The sequence below is a fragment of the Bufo gargarizans genome, chromosome 3 (assembly GCF_014858855.1).
Source record: "Bufo gargarizans isolate SCDJY-AF-19 chromosome 3, ASM1485885v1, whole genome shotgun sequence".
In the NCBI taxonomy this organism is placed as follows: Eukaryota; Metazoa; Chordata; class Amphibia; order Anura; family Bufonidae; genus Bufo; species Bufo gargarizans.
In genome coordinates, this window is record NC_058082.1 from 384,251,949 (window position 1) to 384,272,148 (window position 20,200).

General features: G+C 41.2%; 1 protein-coding gene across 5 annotated transcripts in view; it reads right to left on the reverse strand.

Moving 5' to 3' along the window:
* Nucleotides 1–20,200, reverse strand: part of ANKS1A (ankyrin repeat and sterile alpha motif domain containing 1A) — a 731,235-nt gene that overhangs the window by 487,826 nt on the left and 223,209 nt on the right. For all 5 annotated transcript variants that reach the window (XR_006388413.1, XM_044288191.1, XM_044288189.1 and 2 more), the window contains one exon: nucleotides 8,678–8,776. Coding sequence is in view for 4 of the 5 variants with exons in the window: in XM_044288191.1 (XP_044144126.1) it covers nucleotides 8,678–8,776 (99 nt within the window). In the remaining variant the exon portion in view is untranslated. The remainder of the gene's footprint in view (nucleotides 1–8,677; nucleotides 8,777–20,200) is intronic.

Consider the following 20,200-nt stretch of genomic DNA (forward strand, 5'->3'; position numbering starts at 1 on the left):
AGGGTCTGCAGTAAACCAGGGTGCTTCTTTATTGGAGGAATTCAGGTACAAAAAACATTACAGTCGAGGCATTGGGCTGGCTTTTCCAGTCTCCTCCCTGGAAGAAGGGTTTGATGCTGAGGAAAGGCCTCTCTCTCAGAAGGCTGGTACCCTGGTCCAGTGCTTGTGATCCAAGGTCTGTGGCAGCATATCCCCATCGCAGCATCTTCTTCTGGTCACTCAGTAGTCTGGCAGAGTCTCCTCCCTGGGCATAAGAAGGGTTTGTTGCTTAGGAAAGGCCCGAGCTAGCTGCCCCTCTCTCTCTCTCAGAAGGTTGGCATCCTGGTCAAGAGTCCATGGTCTGTAGCTCAGTAGTCCGGGTGGCTCCTTAGTCACAGAGCTAGTAACCCATGGTCTGGTTACTGCAGATCCTGAATCTCTGGACTTATTTCCCATTGGGGTGCACCATGCCTTACCACCCCTTCCGGAGAGCAGCAACACGTGGTGACACCTCGACGGTGACCTGGGGACCTAGCGTAACGTTGGGGCCACCCCATACCCGGCCACTGCAATTTGGCATCAAAAACAGGATATATATCACAACATATATATAGAATGCAGTAACACAGTAATAAACAGTATATGTCAACCCTTTCAAGAGAAATAAAGTAAAAAGTTTTACATTTTCATAGGCAAATGTCTACAAATGTCAAAGTACTCCTTTCTCCAGGGCACTACAAAACCTGGCTGTCCAGGGAACAGGAGACGTGGTGCCTACATGTCACCGCCACCTGAGCCCTGTAGGGGCTGAACTGGAGGACATTCATGCACAAGCAATGTATAGAGAAATGGGTGTTTTTTCTGCACAAGTGACAGGAGAGGAGCAGGAGGAGCTAGAGAATGATTAGGAAGACCAGGCAAGATGACCCCGACACACCGTGGCAGTATGCAGTGGAGATGGAGACAGGGAGTCTCTCAGAGTTCCTGGCGCAAATGACAAGATGCATGCAGAGTTGCTTGCGTGGTGAAAGCCGTATTACCACCATTCGGCTGAAGAATGACTACTGTCTCTCCACCATTAGACCTTCACTACCGCTCCAAAATGAGGGCCTTTTTTCTACCCGCTGGGAGGGACGATATATTCAACTACTATCGAGACATTCTATGTAGTCAGTTGGCCGCTGCCTATGTGCGACATTGCCCATCCTCACGAAGGTCTGAGCAGGGGTGGGTGGGAATCTCTCTGTGCTCACATTCCACTGCCATGGTTGATGGAGTCGCAAAGATGAATCAGGCGTGGATCAGCCAGGATTTCCACACACCAGTGCTTGATGCATCAGAATAGATCAAAGTAACTGTTAGACTACCACAGCGGACTGCCTATGCATGTTTCTGAAATGCACAATAGTCGTATTGAATCAATTTTTGGGGGATAATTTGGCAAACCGTCTGAATAGAATATTTGAAAATTTCACTTATCTCTAACCACTATCAATGAGCTGGATGATGTTCCTCTTTTCTTGGGAAATTATCTTAATGGCTGCTCCTGGATTCAAACCAGTGACTTTTCACTTGGGAATCAACCCAATAACACACTGAGCTATTAGGGAATGTTAGAACAAGTTGTAATTTGTAGTATACAAGAAGAAAAAGATTGATCCACCACCAGGAGCAAAGCAGTAACAATGCAGTTACGTGACAAGAATCTGCATAACTAATCATTTACTAAATAGTTCCAGGTCCAATTTATGAATGAAGTAATCAAAATGATTGTCAATAAAATGATGGCAGTCTCAGGTCTGAAGCTGAAATGGGTGGTGAGATATGGAGTCACAAAATAAATAGCTCAAAACATTGTTATCCTTATCAGTCTATGATACCAAGATAAAGAGCTCTAGAACTTCTATTGTAACTGTGGCAAGCATTTAAAGTGATAATGTATTGCACAAATCCTTGGCAGTGAAAGGGTTAAAAGACGTTTGTTTCTCTCTGTAGGCTCTCCAATGTTGTCCTATGAAAAAAATTCTACATTCTTCAAACTTCTACATTCTTCAAAAGCTTAGGGCAAGGACCTCAAAGGTAGCATTTTCCGATATACTACCTGTACCACAGGCCACACAAGAAAGGCAGCGGGAGATTAGGGAGATTAACAAGTGGCTCAAGTACTGGTGTAGGAAGGAGGGGTTTGGGTTCCTGGAGAACTGGGCCGACTTCTCTGTCAGCTACAGGCTCTATCGTAGGGACGGGCTGCAACTCAATGGGGAAGGGGCAGCTGTGCTGGGGAGAAAGATGGCTAGAAGGTTGGAGGAGTGTTTAATCTAGGGACTGGGGGGAGGGAAATTACATTATAGGAGGGGAAGATAGTGCAGATAGAGACCGGGGGCAAGGTAGTGGGACTGGGGGAGGAATGGAAAGAGGGACTATAACAGTTGAGAAGGAAAGGTGTAGGGTAAAAAATTCACATAAACCTCTCAAATGTATGTATACTAATGCCAGAAGCCTGACTAATAGAACTGGAATTAGTGATGTGTGAGGAGGACTATGACATAGTGGAAATAACTGAGACATGGCTGGATGATAGCTATGATTGGGCAGTTAATGTACAAGGTTACAATCTGTTTAGAAAGGATCGCCAAAACCGGAGAGGGGGAGGGGTCTGCCTTTATGTAAAGTCTTGTCTAAAGCCCACACTCTGTGAAGATATAACTGAGGGACATGAACATGTGGAGTCACTGCGGGTAGAGATACATGGAGCTAAAAACAATAATAAATTACTAATAGGAGTTTACTATAAACCACCTAATATACCAGAGTCCACAGAAAATCTACTACTAAATGAGATAGTTATTATGGGGGACTTCAACTACCCAGATATAGACTGGGAAACTGAAACTTGTATGTCTCATAAAGAAAACAGGTTCTTGGCAATAACCAAAGACAATTACCTCTCCCAACTGGTTCAGGACCCGACTAGAGGGACGGCCATACTGAACTTAGTATTAACCAATAGACCTGACAGAACAACAGATGTGTAGGTTGGGGGACACCTGGGAAATAGTGACCACAAAGTAATAACCTTCCAATTATCATTCAAAAGAGCGTTTATACAGGGAGGAACAAAAATACGAAACTTCAAAAAAGCTAAATTCAGCCAACTAAGAGAGGCCATAGGCCTAACTAAATGGGATAAAGTCCTCACAAATAAAAATACAGCCACAAAATGGAATATCTTTAAAAGCATCCTAAAATCTCATTTTGAGAGGTACATACCGTATGGGAATAAAATAAGGAACAAAAAGAAACCAATGTGGATAAATAAACAGAACTGTAAAGAAAGCAATAAATGACAAAAAGAAAGCATATAAAACACTAAAACAGGAGGGTAGCACTAAAGCACTGAAAAACTATAAGGAAAAAAATAGAACATGTAAAAAACTAATAAAAGCGGCCAAACTAGAGACCGAGAGATTAATTGCCAAAGAGAGTAAAACTAACCCTAAAATGTTCTTCAATTACATAAATGTTAAAAAATATAAATCTGAAGGTGTCGATCCTTTAAAGCGTAATGAGAGGGGAGTCGCAGAGAGCAACGAGGAGAAAGCAAAGCTGTTAAATATTTTTTTTATCCAATGTATTCACTGAGGAAAATAAACTGTCAGATGAAATGCTGAATGTTGAAATAAATTCCCCATTAAAAGTGTCCTGTCTGACCCAGGAAGAAGTACAACAGCGACTTAAAAAGATTAAAATAAACAAATCTCCAGGACCGGATGGCATACACCCCCGTATCCTAAGGGAATTAAGTAATGTCATAGCCAGACCCTTATTTCTGATATTTGCAGATTCTATATTGAGAGGGAATGTCCCACAGGATTGGCGCATGGCAAATGTGGTGCCAATATTCAAAAAGGGTCCAAAAACAGAGCCTGGAAACTATAGGCCGGTAAGTTTAACATCTGCTGTGGGTAAACAGTTTGAAGGTTTGCTGAGGGATGCTATGTTAGAGCATCTTAACGGAAATAAGTAAATAACGCCATATCAGCATGGCTTTGTGAGGGATTGGTCATGTCAAACTAATTTAATCAGTTTCTATGAGGAGGTAAGTTCTAGACTTGACAGCGGCGAATCAATGGATGACGTGTATCTGGATTTCTCCAAAGCGTTTGACACTGTACCACATAAAAGGTTAGTATATAAAATGAGAATGCTCGGACTGGGAGAAAAGGTCTGTAAGTGGGTAAGTAACTGGCTCAATGATAGAAAATAGAGGGTGGTTATTAACGGTACATACTCAGATTGGGTCACTGTCACTAGTGGAGTACCTCAGGGGTCAGTATTGGGCCCTATTCTCTTCAATATATTTATTAATGATCTTGTATAGTAAAATAAAATTTTTCGCAGATGACACTAAACTGTGTAAAGTAATTAACACTGAAGAGGACAGTATACTACTACAGAGGGATCTGGATAGATTGCAGGCTTGGGCAGATAAGTGGAAGATGAGGTTTAACACTGACAAATGTAAAGTTATGCACATGGGAAGGAATAATGCAAGTCACCCGTACATACTAAATGGTAAAACACTCGGTAACACTGACATGGAAAAGGATCTATGAATTTTAATAAACAGCAAACTAAGCTGCAAAAACCAGTGTCAGGCAGCTGCTGCCAAGGCCAATAAGATAATGGGTTGCATCAAAAGGGGCATAGATGCCCGTGATGAGAACATAGTCCTACCACTTTACAAATCATTAGTCAGACCACACATGGAGTACCGTGTACAGTTCTGGGTTCCAGTGAACAAGGCAGACATAGGGGAGCTGGAGAGGGTCCAGAGAAGGGCAACTAAAGTAATAACTGGAATGGGGCAACTACATTACCCAGAAAGATTATCAAAATTAGGGTTATTCACCTTAGAAAAAAGACGACTGAGGGAAGATCTAATTACTATGTATAAATATATCAGGGTCAGTACAGAGATCTATAACATCATCTGTTTATCCCAAGGACTGTGACTGTGACGAGGGGACATCCTCTGCGTCTAGAAGAACGAAGGTTTGTACACAAACATAGAAGAGGATTCTTTACGGTAAGAGCAGTAAGACTATAGAACTCTTTGCCTGAGGAGGTGGTGATGGTGAGTACAATAAAGGAATTCAAGAGGGGCCTGGATGTATTTCTGGAGAGTATTAATATTACAGGCTATAGCTACTAGAGAGGGATCGTTGATCCAGGGAGTTATTCTGATTGCCTGATTGGAGTCGGGAAGGAATTTTTTATTCCCCTAAAGTGAGGAAAATTGGCTTCTACCTCACATTTTTTTTTTGCCTTCCTCTGGAACAACTTGCTAGTTATTCAATAAAATGTTTCCGTATCACGGTAGTTACTTGTTATTCTTGTCATATACTATTATAATGTCATATTTACATTTTAACATTAGTCATGTGATAACTTATTTAACCACAGGCTGTTTTTTACAGATTATGCAATTTTTAGTGAACTGTATACTTAGACACACAGAGGATTTACACAAAATAAAATAGTAAAAAAATAAAATAAAAATGCATGCAATTTAAAACGTCCTTGGTGTTCCAAAGGAGTAGCCCTTTTACACTGGGGTGGTAATCAGCTGAATGAACGCATTAAGAACATTTGGCCTATTTATTTTATGCTGGCCTTAAAATAAAATAAAAAAACTGTCGCCAACATGTTTTACTGTGTAACCGGGAGGTTTGTGAATGATCATATGCAAACTAAATGTCATCCCCATAAAGTATGCAGTGTAAAAGGCTCTTTGAGCAACTTCTATATGGTTGATCGTGGCTCATTCTGGGGCCGAGATACATGTGAAAGGACTCTTAAATAGTTCTCAGGTAAATGGCAAATTGTTATACAATAAAATCCAGTTATATACAGGTCCTTCTCAAAAAATTAGCATATTGTGATAAAGTTCATTATTTTCTGTAATGTACTAATAAACATTAGACTTTCATATATTTTAGATTCATTACACACCAACTGAAGTAGTTCAAGCCTTTTATTGTTTTAATATTGATGATTTTGGCATACAGCTGATGAAAACCCAAATTTCCTATCTCAAAAAATTAGCATATTTCATCCGACCAATAAAAGAAAAGTGTTTTTAATACAAAAAAAGTCAACCTTCAAATAATTATGTTCAGTTATGCACTCAATACTTGGTCGGGAATCCTTTTGCAGAAATGACTGCTTCAATGCGGCGTGGCATGGAGGCAATCAGCCTGTGGCACTGCTGAGGTGTTATGGAGGCCCAGGATGCTTCGATAGCGGCCTTAAGCTCATCCAGAGTGTTGGCTCTTGCGTCTCTCAACTTTCTCTTCCCAATATCCCACAGATTCTCTATGGGGTTCAGGTCAGGAGAGTTGGCAGGCCAATTGAGCACAGTAATACCATGGTCAGTAAACCATTTACCAGTGGTTTTGGCACTGTGAGCAGGTGCCAGGTCGTGCTGAAAAATGAAATCTTCATCTCCATAAAGCTTTTCATCAGATGGAAGCATGAAGTGCTCCAAAATCTCCTGATAGCTAGCTGCATTGACCCTGCCCTTGATAAAACACAGTGGACCAACACCAGCAGCTGACATGGCACCCCAGACCATCACTGACTGTGGGTACTTGACACTGGACTTCAGGCATTTTGGCATTTCCCTCTCCCCAGTCTTCCTCCAGACTCTGGCACCTTGATTTCCGAATGACATGCAACAGTCCAGTGCTGCTTCTCTGTAGCCCAGGTCAGGCGCTTCTGCCACTGTTTCTGGTTCAAAAGTGGCTTGACCTGGGGAATGCGGCACCTGTAGCTTATTTCCTGCACACGCCTGTACTCGGTGGCTCTGGATGTTTCTACTCCAGACTCAGTCCACTGCTTCCGCAGGTCCCCCAAGGTCTGGAATCGGTCCTTCTCCACAATCTTCCTCAGGGTCCGGTCACCTCTTCTCGTTGTGCAGCGTTTTCTGCCACACTTTTTCCTTCCCACAGACTTCCCACTGAGGTGCCTTGATACAGCACTCTGGGAACAGCCTATTCGTTCAGAAATTTCTTTCTGTGTCTTACCCTCTTGCTTGAGGGTGTCAATGATGGCCTTCTGGACAGCAGTCAGGTCGGCAGTCTTACCCATGATTGCGGTTTTGAGTAATGAACCAGGCTGGGAGTTTTTAAAAGCCTCAGGAATCTTTTGCAGGTGTTTAGAGTTAATTAGTTGATTCAGATGATTAGGTTAATAGCTCGTTTAGAGAACCTTTTCATGATATGCTAATTTTTTGAGATAGGAATTTTGGGTTTTCATGAGCTGTATGCCAAAATCATCAATATTAAAACAATAAAAGGCTTGAACTACTTCAGTTGGTGTGTAATGAATCTAAAATATATGAAAGTCTAATGTTTATCAGTACATTACAGAAAATAATGAACTTTATCACAATATGCTAATTTTTTGAGAAGGACCTGTATGTTCAAAATATACTGAATCTATACTATGTTTAATAATCACAAGATCCACTTTTTTTTAAATAAATAAGATAAGAGCCTTGCTCCTCTTTCTAAAAATGGGTTTTCCAGGCTCCTGATATTGATGATGTATCCTCAGGAAAGGCCATCAATAGTTGATTGGTCCAGGTCTAATACTCCGCACTCCCAAGATATGTCATCGATATGCTGCTGGGTTTGCTCAAATTGACTGGGATGGCTAAAGAGAAAAATATATTACTGCACTCAGCAAATCCGTGCTGAGTGGCAGAGCTCTTGTCAAGCTCTCAATGATCTATAGCACTGAGTGTTCTTATTTAGGGCTCATGTACACAAACGCATATTCTTTCCGTGTCCGTTCCGTTTTTTTTTGCGAACCGAATACGGACCCATATATTTCAATGGGTCTTCAAAAAATCGGAAGGTACTCCATGTGAATTTCGTTTCCGTATGTCTGTTCCGCAAAAAAATAAAAATAACATGTCCTATTATTGTCCGCATTAAGGACAAGAATATGACTGTTCTGTTAGAGGCTAGCTGTTCCGTAAAATATGGAATGCACACGGACGTCATCTGTATTCTTTGTGGATCTGTTTTTTGCAGACTGCAAAATACATACGGCCTTAATCTTATACTAAAGTCTTCTTCATTTGTAGCAGTCAAAGCTGCATGGAGCAACACAACAGTTTATCAACTATTGCTGTAGTGACCTTCCCATCCTTCACATATATAATTGCTCAAATATACATCTTCCTGCCTCTGTTTTATGAATGTTGCCTAACTAGAATATAGGCATGGCATCTTCTGCTCTGATGGCGGCCGTACTGACTGGCCTCACTGTTACAGTAGCAATAAAATAAGTATATACAGTATTACTATTGAGGCAGCCCAAACACAAAGCAAAGTGCAAAGTAGTAAGTGCAGGCAAGGGGAGTGGAAGGTAGAGCAGGACAGATGGTTGAAGTGGAGCGTAGAGAATGACAAAAAGTATGCAGAGAGCAGAGCAAATTTTTTTTTCTTGCAAAAGAGTGAGTCATGTAGTCCAACAATACAGTTCTATAATAAATGAGCAAAACAAAACTTATATATAAAATAATCAAACTGTAAATGTAATTTTACTAGAGAACATAAAGAACTGATCAAATTTTTAAGACAGTGTTGGAATTTGTGGATATCTACAAATACTGCCTGCTGCTCACATTTGGTAGAGAATGAGCTGCTTGAAGAATCTGTCGACGATGTTGTAAGTCCAGAATCCCAATGTCTATCAGGTCCTGATCTTCCATTATTTTATCTGTCTGCAAGAAAAAATAAAATAAAAATCAAAACAAGTAGTAGGCAGCAATATACCCGAGAAAATAAAATATCAGCTATGAATGTGCAACATACAAAAATAAGTTAAAAAAAATACTGCAATATGCACTTGTTTCATAATCTGCTATAGGAAACCTAACAATATTTTCCCATATAAAATTACACAAAATTTAAAATCACAAAAAAATAGGAAAATTTAAAAATAATGGAATTTAGGCCGAATTCACTGCACTTTTGTTTACACTTAGCATGCATACCAGGAGACTGTCAGGCATATGGGCAACCACCATACCGTTACAGCACATGTTCCGAAAGTGCCCCCACGAGACATCAAGGCAAGACGTGAATGTTTTACTCCCAGGCCTGTATGTCACAGTGGTGGGGGCACAGCATAGCAGACAGGAAGCGGAGCCTTTGGGTGCAAAAGCACCACCCTCATTAATCTAATAAGTGATACTAAATACTAAAGTCCATTTTGTAAAAAGATTGTCTGCACATACAGTCAGGTTCATAAATATTGGGACATCGACACAATTCTAACATTTTTGGCTCTATACACCACCACCACAATGGATTTGAAATTAAACGAACAAGATGTGCTTTAACTGCAGACTGCCAGCTTTAATTTGAGGGTATTTGCATCCAAATCAGGTGAACGGTGTAGGAATTACAACAGTTTGCATATGTGCCTCACACTTATTAACCACCTCAGGACAGCCTAACGCAGATCTGTGGTCCGGAGGCGGCAGCGCTGCGCAGACTGACGCATATACGCGTCATCTCACGAGACGCGAGATGACGCGCTTAGCCGGTCCGCGCATGCGGGTCGGCATTTCGTCAAGGGGGGTCACGTCATCAGCTTGCCAGCCAATGATCGCGGCTGGCAAGCTGATTATTTAAAAAAAAAGAACAATCAAGTGCCAGATAACAGATCATATTAGTAAATATGATCTGTTATATGGCTGCCCTGCTCATCTGCTGGTCCTTTTGGTCGGTTAGATCCAGCAGAGGAGCAGGCTTCACAGTGAGTAGTACCAACACCACACTTTAGCCCCAGATCACCCCCTGCACCCCAATTAACCCTTTGGTTAGGTAGTTTAGGGATCAGTTAGCGCCCAGCCCACCGCACCGCAGTCACTTATTCGCTGATTAGCGTATCGCTAATCAGCATTTGTACTTTTTTAGTGTCACTTTAGTTCGCCCTCCACCCAAAACGCAGTGTTTGTCCGATCAGGCCTGATCGGTCGCCCACACGTGCGTTCGCCCACGCCCGCCCCACCGCAGTGACAAAAAATGTTTTATTTTTTTATCACTGCACATTTACTTTACACGCGCTGCGGCGATAAAAAAATCAGTTTTGATATTTTTTTTATCAACCGCAGCGGCTTCCGGTGCTTCGCTAGCCTCCCATTTGTAAAACAGGCTTGCTTTTTTTCTTGGGTAGTCTCAGGGAATACCCCTAAATTTAGTTGCCCAAATGACAAACAGGGGGTATTCTTCTGAAGAGGCCTACAGGCTTCGGACCCAGTCGGATGAGGAATGGGAACCCTCATCTGACGAATCTAGCGGGTCAGAATATGAACCTGTAGAAAGCAGTGGCACTCTGACCCAAAGTTCGGACGAGGAGGCTGAGGTCCCTGATAGCACCAGGAGTACCCGGCCCCGTGTCGTTAGACCACAGGTTGCGCAGGATCCGCTTCAAGGGCAGCAGAGTGGGGCTGGCGCTGTCGGATTACGTGGTGAGGCATACACCAGCAGCGCAGCCCTCCCAGGACCTAGTACCAGCACTGCCGTACAACCTGGTGAAGTGGCGAGCACCAGAAGGGCAGTTGAAGCTGGTACGGTGGCACGAGCAGTAGTTACCCCGTCGCAGCCACCGCAAAGACGGGCCAGTAGACCCCCTAGAATCCCTGAGGTGCTGGCAAACCCTGATTGGCAGTCCCCAACTTCAGCCGCACCTGTAGTTTCCCCTTTCACCGCCCAGTCTGGAGTTCGGGTTGAGATAGCTCAGATCGGTTCGGCCCTGGGATTTTTTGAGCTGTTCTTGACTGCGGAGCTCTTAGACATAGTGGTGGCCGAAACAAACAGGTATGCCACACAATTTATAACCGCCAACCCGGGAAGCTATTATGCCCAGCCTTTCCGGTGGAAACCAGTCCAAGTTTCCGAAATTAAAATTTTTCTGGGCCTTCTCCTCAACATGGGTCTAACTAAAAAGCATGAATTGCGGTCATATTGGTCCACGAACCCAAATCATCACATGCCCATGTTCTCTGCTGCTATGTCCAGGGCACGTTTTGAGGCCATCCTGCGTTTTCTGCACTAAAGCGACAACACCACCTCCCGTCCCAGAGGCCACCCAGCTTTTGACCGGCTCCACAAAATTCGGCCCCTCATAGACCATTTCAACCATAAATTTGCAGATTTGTATACCCCAGAGCAAAACATCCGCGTAGACGAGTCCCTAATACATTTTATGTGGGGTCAAATTGTATAAGCTCTGTGAAAGGGCCACAGGCTATAACCACAAATTTCGGATCTATGAGGAAAAAGATCAGACCCTGGAGCCGGTCGGTTGCCCTGACTACCTGGGGAGCAGTGGGAAGACAGTCTGGGACTTGGTGTCACCCTTATTCGGCAAGGGGTACCATCTTTAGGCATTTGTTTCTAGAACAGATTGGCGCCTGTGGCACCGTGCTAACTAGTCGCGCAGGCTTCCCCCAATGGCTCGTTACCACCCATCTTGCAAGGGGGGAGAGGGCTGCCTTGTGTAACGAAAAACTGCTCACGGTGAAATGGAGAGACAAGCGTGATGTTTACATGCTCTCCTCCATTCACGCAGACACGACAATACAAATTGAGCGAGCAACCCGTGTCATTGAAAAGCCCCCCTCAGTCCACGACTATAACCTTCACATGGGAGGGGTGGACTTCAATGACCAGATGTTGTCTCCGTATTTAGTTTCCCGCAGAACCAGACGCTGGTATAAGAAGGCGTCTGTATATTTGATTCAATTGGCTCTGTATAATAGTTTTGTTCTCTACAGTAAGGCTGGGAGAACACGATCTTTCCTCAAATTTCAGGAAGAGATCATTGAGAACCTCCTGTACCCAGGAGGTTCCGTGGTCCCATCCACCAGTGTAGTTAGCCGTCTACACGATCGGCATTTCCCCAATGTCGTTGCTGGTACCTCAACCCAACAGTCACCCCGAAAAAGATGCCGTGTCTGTAGCAGGGGTGGAATTAGGCGTGACACCCGCTATTTCTGTCCTGACCACCCTGCCCTATGCTTAGGGGAGTGTTTCCGGAAGTACCACACACAGGTACACCTAGCATAGGGATCACATCTCACCAGGACAGGCACACAGGGCTATTAGGGCCCATTCACATACAGCTGCTGCAAATGTCTCCTTTCACCTGGGACAAAGTGCATAACGCACTTCGCCACATCTTTGGGCGATTTGCGCTTTGCACATTGACCCATGGGGAAGGAGAGGTTTGTTCTATAAAAGGTAAAAAATAAATAAAAATAAATAAAAACTCCAGTAAGCAAAAAGGTTAATGTTCAGTTCAAAAAGTTTAAGTTTATATGTTCTGTTCCAAAGTTAATAAAATTATTGCGTTGCGCCTGTTTTTTTTCAGGTGGACCAACCGATCGACTAGCTGCAGCACTGATGTGCATTCTGACAGAAGCATTGCGCTGCTGTCAGATTACACGCAAGTCGGTGTATGCGGTGCTGCAAGACGAGATTTCTCCTCTGCAGTAAAAGATACGTTTGCCAAGGCATACGAGCTGAGGAGGAGGCGGTGTTCCTATGCTTTGGCAAACACTTTGTATATAAAAAATTAAATAAAAAATCCCGGCAATGATTTAATCATCCACATCGATTGATGTGAATGGAGAAATCTGGTTTGCCAGGGCATACGAGCTAAGTGGGTATGGATGTTGGGCGGAGCTGCTATGTCCTGGCAGACGCCTTTCCCCTCCTTTTTTTTTTTTTGTGGCAGAGATTTTTTCATCCACATTGATCAATGCGAATGAAGAAATCTGTGCCATTCATTTTTTTTCTTTCAGCCCAGAGGCTGAACGGAAAAAAAAAATCTCATTACCCGTATGCTCAATATAAGGAGAATAGCAGAAACTCCTAATGCTGGCCATACATGTAATGATTGCGGAGACCCTCAAATGCCAGGGCAGTACAAACACCCCACAAATGACCCCATTTTGGAAAGAAGACACCCCAAGGTATTCGCTGAGGGGCATATTGAGTCCATGAAAGATTTAAATTTTTGTCCCAAGTTAGCGGAAAGTGAGACTTTGTGAGAAAAAAAATATATAAAAAATATCAATTTCCGCTAACTTATGCACCCCCAAAAAAATTGGATGAACTCGCCAGGCCCTTATTGAATACCTTGGGGTGTCTTCTTTCCAAAGTGGGGTCACATGTGGGGTATTTATACTGCCCTGGCTTTTTAGGGGCCCTAAAGCGTGAGAAGAAGTCTGGGATCCAAATGTCTAAAAATGCCCTAAAAGGAATTTGGGCACCTTTGCACATCTAGGCTGCAAAAAAGTGTCACACATGTGGTATCGCCGTACTCAGGAGAAGTTGGGGAATGTGTTTTGGGGTGTCATTTTACATATACCCATGCTGGGTGAGAAAAATATCTTGGTCAAATGCCAACTTAGTATAAAAAAAATGGGAAAAGTTGTCTTTTGCCAAGATATTTCTCTCACCCAGCATGGGTATATGTAAAATGACATCCCAAAACACATTCCCCAACCTCTCCTTAGTACGGCAATACCAGTTGTGTGACACTTTATTGCAGCCTAGGTGGGCAAAGGGGCACACATTCTAAAGAGCACCTTTCGGATTTCGCAGGCCATTTTTTTACACATTTTGATTGCAAACTACTTCTCACACATCTGGGCCCCTAAATTGCCAGGGCAGTATAACTACGCCACAAGTGACCCCATATTGGAAAGAAGACACCCCAAGATATTTTGTGATGGGCATAGTGAGTTCATGGAAGTTTTTATTTTGTCACAAGTTAGTGGAATATGAGACATTCTAAGAAAAAAAAAAAAATAATCATCATTTTCCGCTAACAAAAAATAAAAGGTTCTATGAATCACTATGCCCATCAGCGAATACCTTAGGGTGTCTACTTTCCGAAATGGGGTCATTTGTAGGGGTTTTCTGCTGTCTGGGCATTGTAGAACCTAAGGAAACATGACAGGTGCTCAGAAAGTCAGAGCTGCTTCAAAAAGCGGAAATTCACATTTTTGTACCATAGTTTGTAAACGCTATAACTTTTACCCAAACCATTTTTTTTTTTTTTTGCCCAAACATTTTTTTTTGGATCAAAGACATGTAGAACAATAAATTTAGCGGAAAATGTATATATGGATGTCGTGGTTTTTTTTTGCAACATTTTACAGCTGAAAGTGAAAAATGTCATTTTATTTGCAAAAAAAAATCGTTAAATTTCGATTAATAACAAAAAATGTAAAAATGTCAGCTGCAATGAAATACCACCAAATGAAAGCTCTATTAGTGAGAAGAAAAGGAGGTAAAATTCATTTGGGTGGTAAGTTGCATGACCGAGCAATAAACGGTGAAAGTAGTGTAGTGCAGAAGTGTAAAAAGTGGCCTGGTCATTAAGGGGGTTTCAGCTAGCGGAGTTGAAGTGGTTAAGGACCCAAAAGTAATGGGACAATTGGCTTCTCAGCTGTTCCATGGCCAGGTGTGAGTTAAGGAACCAAAAGTGATGGGACATAATAATAATCATCAATCAAACTTTCACTTTTTAATTACAGCATGAATAGTACGTAACAAACTGTTGTGGTGGCTCACCTTACTACTGAAGTGGATGAGGTGCTGCTGTCTAACTGGTTCACCAGAACCAGAATAAATAGGGTTTGAAAGACAGAAAGAACTTGATAGACAGGCACTCAAACAGCTGGATTAAATAAAATGGGGACAATCTCGGATATAGTTAAATATACAATATACACCTTTAATAATATAGCTAATAAAATATAGGTAAAAAATATATAGATACAAATATGGATGCGAAATATATTTGAGTCGATGTAGGGAAGGTGATAAGAAAAAAAGTTGTATAGATAAAAATTCAGTCGGTATTGAGATTGTTTTTTTTGTATTGAGAGTCTTTGTAGTAGAAGGGCCAGTAGGGAATCCGGACGTAAAACTAAGTAATAGGTAGAATCTTCATAGACTGTCCATTCATAGTTATAGAGATAGATATAGATATAGATATATATATATATATATATATATATATCTATATCTATATCTATCTCTGGTTGCCCAGGAGGGGTAGTAACTGTAGATAGGGGATGTAACTGTGTAGTTTAAACGAGAGGGGGTAGAGTAGGCCCCTTTAAGAGTAAACTTCCCCTTGAAATTTTAGAAGAATACACCCTTTTAGGGGAACACGGTCCACTTATTTGTAATACAATGCACTTAAAAAGTTAAAAAGCAGAGGTTTAGGTGATGGGCATATGCTACCTCAGTATGGCGTCCCACACTGAAACTGTATTATGCCCTAGTACCTTTGATTCCCCCGCAGTCTGTCGTTAGTGGTCCGGTGTTCGCGTGGGTAGCACTCGCCTCTCCTCTGCCCAGCGTCCCACGTGGCGGTGACGTCACCGGATATTTGGTGTCTGCGTCAGCGGGGGGATGTGTTCAATTGGCGGTATGTCCGTTATAAATAAAAAATTGGGATCCCCTGTGTCTGGATCCTTATGTGCGGTCTTTCAATGCTAATCCAGGATATGCAGGGTTCTTGGGTCGGTACCAAACGCATTTCGGGGAGTATCCTTTCCCTTCATCAGTAGTACCTGCATACTTCTACTTTGGACTTTAAATACCTTCTGGTTGAAAATAATTATCCAATCATTCTATTATCCAATAAAGATATTATCAAAGATGTTGGCTATTGGGTTGGCTTTTACTATAGCCGTTGGCTATTATAGTGATAATAGGTTGAAGATGATAATAAAAGAGAAGATATATATTATATTATATTATATTTTAAGTGCATAATACAGGAATAAAAAGAACAAAAAAAGGGAACAATAAGAGATTAAGATGATATATATACAGTACAGACCAAAAGTTTGGACAAACCTTCTCATTCAAAGAGTTTTCTTTATTTTCATGACTATGAAAATTGTAGATTCACCCTGAAGGCATCAAAACTATGAATTAACACATGTGGAATTATATACATAACAAAAAAGTGTGAAACAACTGAAAATATGTCATGTTCTAGGTTCTTTAAAGTAGCCACCTTTTGCTTTGATCACTGATTTGCACACTCTTGGCATTTTCTTGATGAGCTTCAAGAGGTAGTCATCTGAAATGGTTTTCACTTCACAGGTGTGCCCTGTCAGGTTTAATAAGTGGGATTTCTGGCCTTATAAATGGGGTTGGGACCATCAGTTGCATTGTGGAGAAGTCAGGTGGATACACAGCTGATAGTCCTACTGAATAGACTGTTAGAATTTGTATTATGGCAAGAAAAAAGCAGCTAAGTAAAGAAAAACGAGTGGCCATCATTACTTAAGAAATGAAGGTCAGTCAGTCCGAACAATTGGGAAAACTTTAAAAGTGTCCCCAAGTGCAGTCACAAAAACCATCAAGCACTACAAAGAAACTGTCTCACATGCGGACCGCCCCAGGAAAGGAAGACCAAGAGTCCCCTCTGCTGTGTAGGATAAGTTCATCCGAGTTACCAGCCTCAGAAATCGCAGGTTAACAGCAGCTCAGATTACAGACCAGGTCAATGCCACACAGAGTTGAGAGGAGACTGTGTGAATCAGGCCTTCATGGTAGAATATCTGCTAGGAAACCACTGCTAAGGACAGGCAACAAGCAGAAGAGACGTGTTTGTTTGGGCTAAAGAACACAAGGAATGGACATTAGACCAGTGGAAATCTGTGCTTTGGTCTGATGAGTCCAAATTTGAGATCTTTGGTTCCAACCACCGTGTCTTTGTGCGACGCAGAAAAGGTGAACGGATGGACTCTACATGCCTGGTTCCCACCGTGAAGCATGGAGGAGGAGGTGTGATGGTGTGGGGGTGCTTTACTGGTGACACTGTTGGGGATTTATTCAAAATTGAAGGCATACTGAACCAGCATGGCTACCACAGCATCTTGCAGCGGCATGCTATTCCGTCCATTTTTCAACAGGACAATGACCCCAAACACACCTCCAGGCTGTGTAAGGGCTATTTGAGTTTGACCATGAAGAAGAGTGACGGGGTGCTGCGCCAGATGACCTGGCCTCCACAGTCAATGGACCTGAACCCAATCGAGATGGTTTGGGGCGAGTTCGACCGCAGAGTGAAGGCAAAAGGGCCAACAAGTGCTAAGCATCTCTGGGAACTCCTTCAAGACTGTTGGAAGACCATTTCAGGTGACTACCTCTTGAAGCTCATCAAGAGAATGCCAAGAGTGTGCAAAGCAGTAATCAAAGCAAAAGGTGGCTACTTTGAAGAACCTAGAATATGACATATTTTCAGTTGCTTCACACTTTTCTGTTATGTATATAATTCCACATGTGTTAATTCATAGTTTTGATGCCTTCAGTGTGAATCTACAATTTTCATAGTCATGAAAATAAAGAAAACTCTTTGAATGAGAAGGTGTGTCCAAACTTTTGGTCTGTACTGTGTGTATGTGTATGTGTATATATATATATATATATATATATATATATATATATATATATATATATATATAGTAAAAATATATGTATGGATCCTCATAATTAATCTAAGTGTATATAATGATATATGATGGTATATCTAGAAAAGTGTTGGTATACGTATTGTATATATTCTGTGTGTTAGATCTGACTGGCTGGGACTAGCAGTTCTACGGTGATGAAGAATTTGTATTTGTCATTATGGAGGGATTTGTTGTTATATTTTGCATATTGCTGCTATTCGATTAGTTATCAATTTATTGTTATTATTGGTGGTCTGCTATGCAATGTTGATGGTCTGTTTCTAGATAGTGATGGTCTAATTCTATAATATGATCTTACAGTTTGGGCATCTTTCACATCTGAAAAACACTTCATTTCAGCCAACCTCCCAAGGAATGATGTTTTTTGTTTGTTAGTGGCTTAACTGTTGGTCCAACTCCGAGTTTTAAATTGGGGGCTTTAGTGTAAACAATTTGTGGTTTTGTAGTGAGAATAGAGCCTATGGTTTTATCTTTCTGTAAAAAGTGCCAATGATAATTTTGTGGGTTATGTCATTCTCATTTGTTTACGTTTTTTCCTTTTCTCCAGATCTTGCACTCAAAAAGGTCATTCTGTCTAGATCTCTAGTGGCTTCTAATGATTTCTCAATTTGATGGGCTGGATAGTTCTTTGCAATGAATTGTTGAGTAATTACTATTGCTTACTGTTCAAAAGTCTCCTTCTCAGTACAGTTTCTCTTGAATCTTCTAAACTGGCTACCTGGAATGTTGAGTAGCCAATATAATATAAAACTTTTCTTGGCCGTATGCTTCTGGTATGTGCTGCAGAATAATTTCTCATTTTGAATGTATGTAGATCCAAGAATTCTATATGGGATTTACTTGTGTTGGATGTGAAACTTAGATTTACCTCACTGTTACTGATTTCCCTGAATAATTCATTGATTTCCTCCTCATTCCCCTTACAAATAAAGAGGACGTCGTCTATATAACGCAACCAGAGCACCAGGTCCGTCCCCAGTCTATGGTCGATATGCTGCTCCTCCCACTGGAACATAAATAAATTAGCATAACTGGGGGCGAACCTTGTGCCCATCGCGATGCCCTTCACCTGGAGGAAAAAAATAATCCTCGGAGAAATAGTTGTGGGTTAGAATGTGTCTTGCCCCTTCTACCAGGAAGTCAATTTGTTCCTCAGGAAATGATCCGCTTTTTTCTAATTGTCTACTCATGGCTGCTAGACTGCCCACATGATTAATTGAGGTATAGAGGGACTGCCCATCTAAGGTCCCTAGAGTCCATGTTGGGTCATATACCAATTTATCCAAAACCTTAATAATTTGGGTGCTATCTTTCACATAAGATCTGGTGTTTTTTACTAACTGGTTGTAATAGTGTATCGATATATTTTGATAGATTGGAAGTTAGGGACCCAATTCCCGAGATAATTGGGCGTCCTGGGGGGTTGTCTGGGATTTTGTGAACCTTAGATAAACAAAAGAACATCGGAATAGGTTGTATTGGTGAGAGGTGGTTGTATTGCGATATTGTGTGCGGTTTGGTGATTTTGTGCTAGACCGTCGCAATCTTGTTCTGTGGTGGTCTGGGTTGTGGTGTTATAGTGTTTTGTCTAAAAAATGTTCATTAGTAAGTGATTCAAACCTGTTCGTGATAGGAACAGTGTATTTAGATGGCGCGTTTCGAGACCTTTTCTACCGAGTTCTTTATCCTCTTATACATTTCTTATTGAGGTATCTTGCGTATTCTTTGATTCATTTTATTAAAGTTCTGGGTTGTGGTGTTATAGTTCATAAATTTCTTAGTTTTCTTATCTATAATTTCCTGTTCTAATCTATCTAAACTTTTCCATAGTCTATCCTGCCATGTATTATATTCTTAATTTTTGGGTAATAGTGTCTTTTAGACTAGCTATCTCTTTTGTAACTTTTTCCAATTTCTACTTTCTACCTAACTGACTCAAAATATTATAGAATTAGACCACTATTATCTAGAAACAGACCATCAACATTGCATAGCAGACCACCAGCAATAACAATAAATTGATAACTAATCGAATAGCAGCAATATGCAAAAGATAACAATAAATCCCTCCATAATGACAAATACAAATTCTTCATCACCGTAGAACTACTTGTCCCAGCTAGTCAGATCTAACACAAAGAATATATACAACACATATACCAACACTTTTCTAGATATATCATATATTATATACACTTAAATTATGAGGATCCATACATTTTTTTATCATCATAATCTCTTATTGTTCACTTTATTATTCTTTTTATTCCTGTATTTCTTTGTCTATTATGCACTTATAATATATATCTTCTCTTTTATTATTATCTTCAACCTATTATCACTATAATAGCCAACGGCTATAGTAAAATCCAACCCATTTTATTATAACATCTTTGATATCTTTATTGGATAATTGAATGATTGGATAATTATATTCAACCAGAAGGTATTTAAAGTCCAAAATAGAAGTATGCAGGTACCACTGATGAAGTTTGGTACCAACCCAATAACCCTGCATATTCCGGATTAGCATTGGAAGACTGCGTGTAAGGATCCAGACACAAGGGATTCCCATTTTTTTTTATAACAGACATACTGCTACCATACCACCAATTGAACACAACC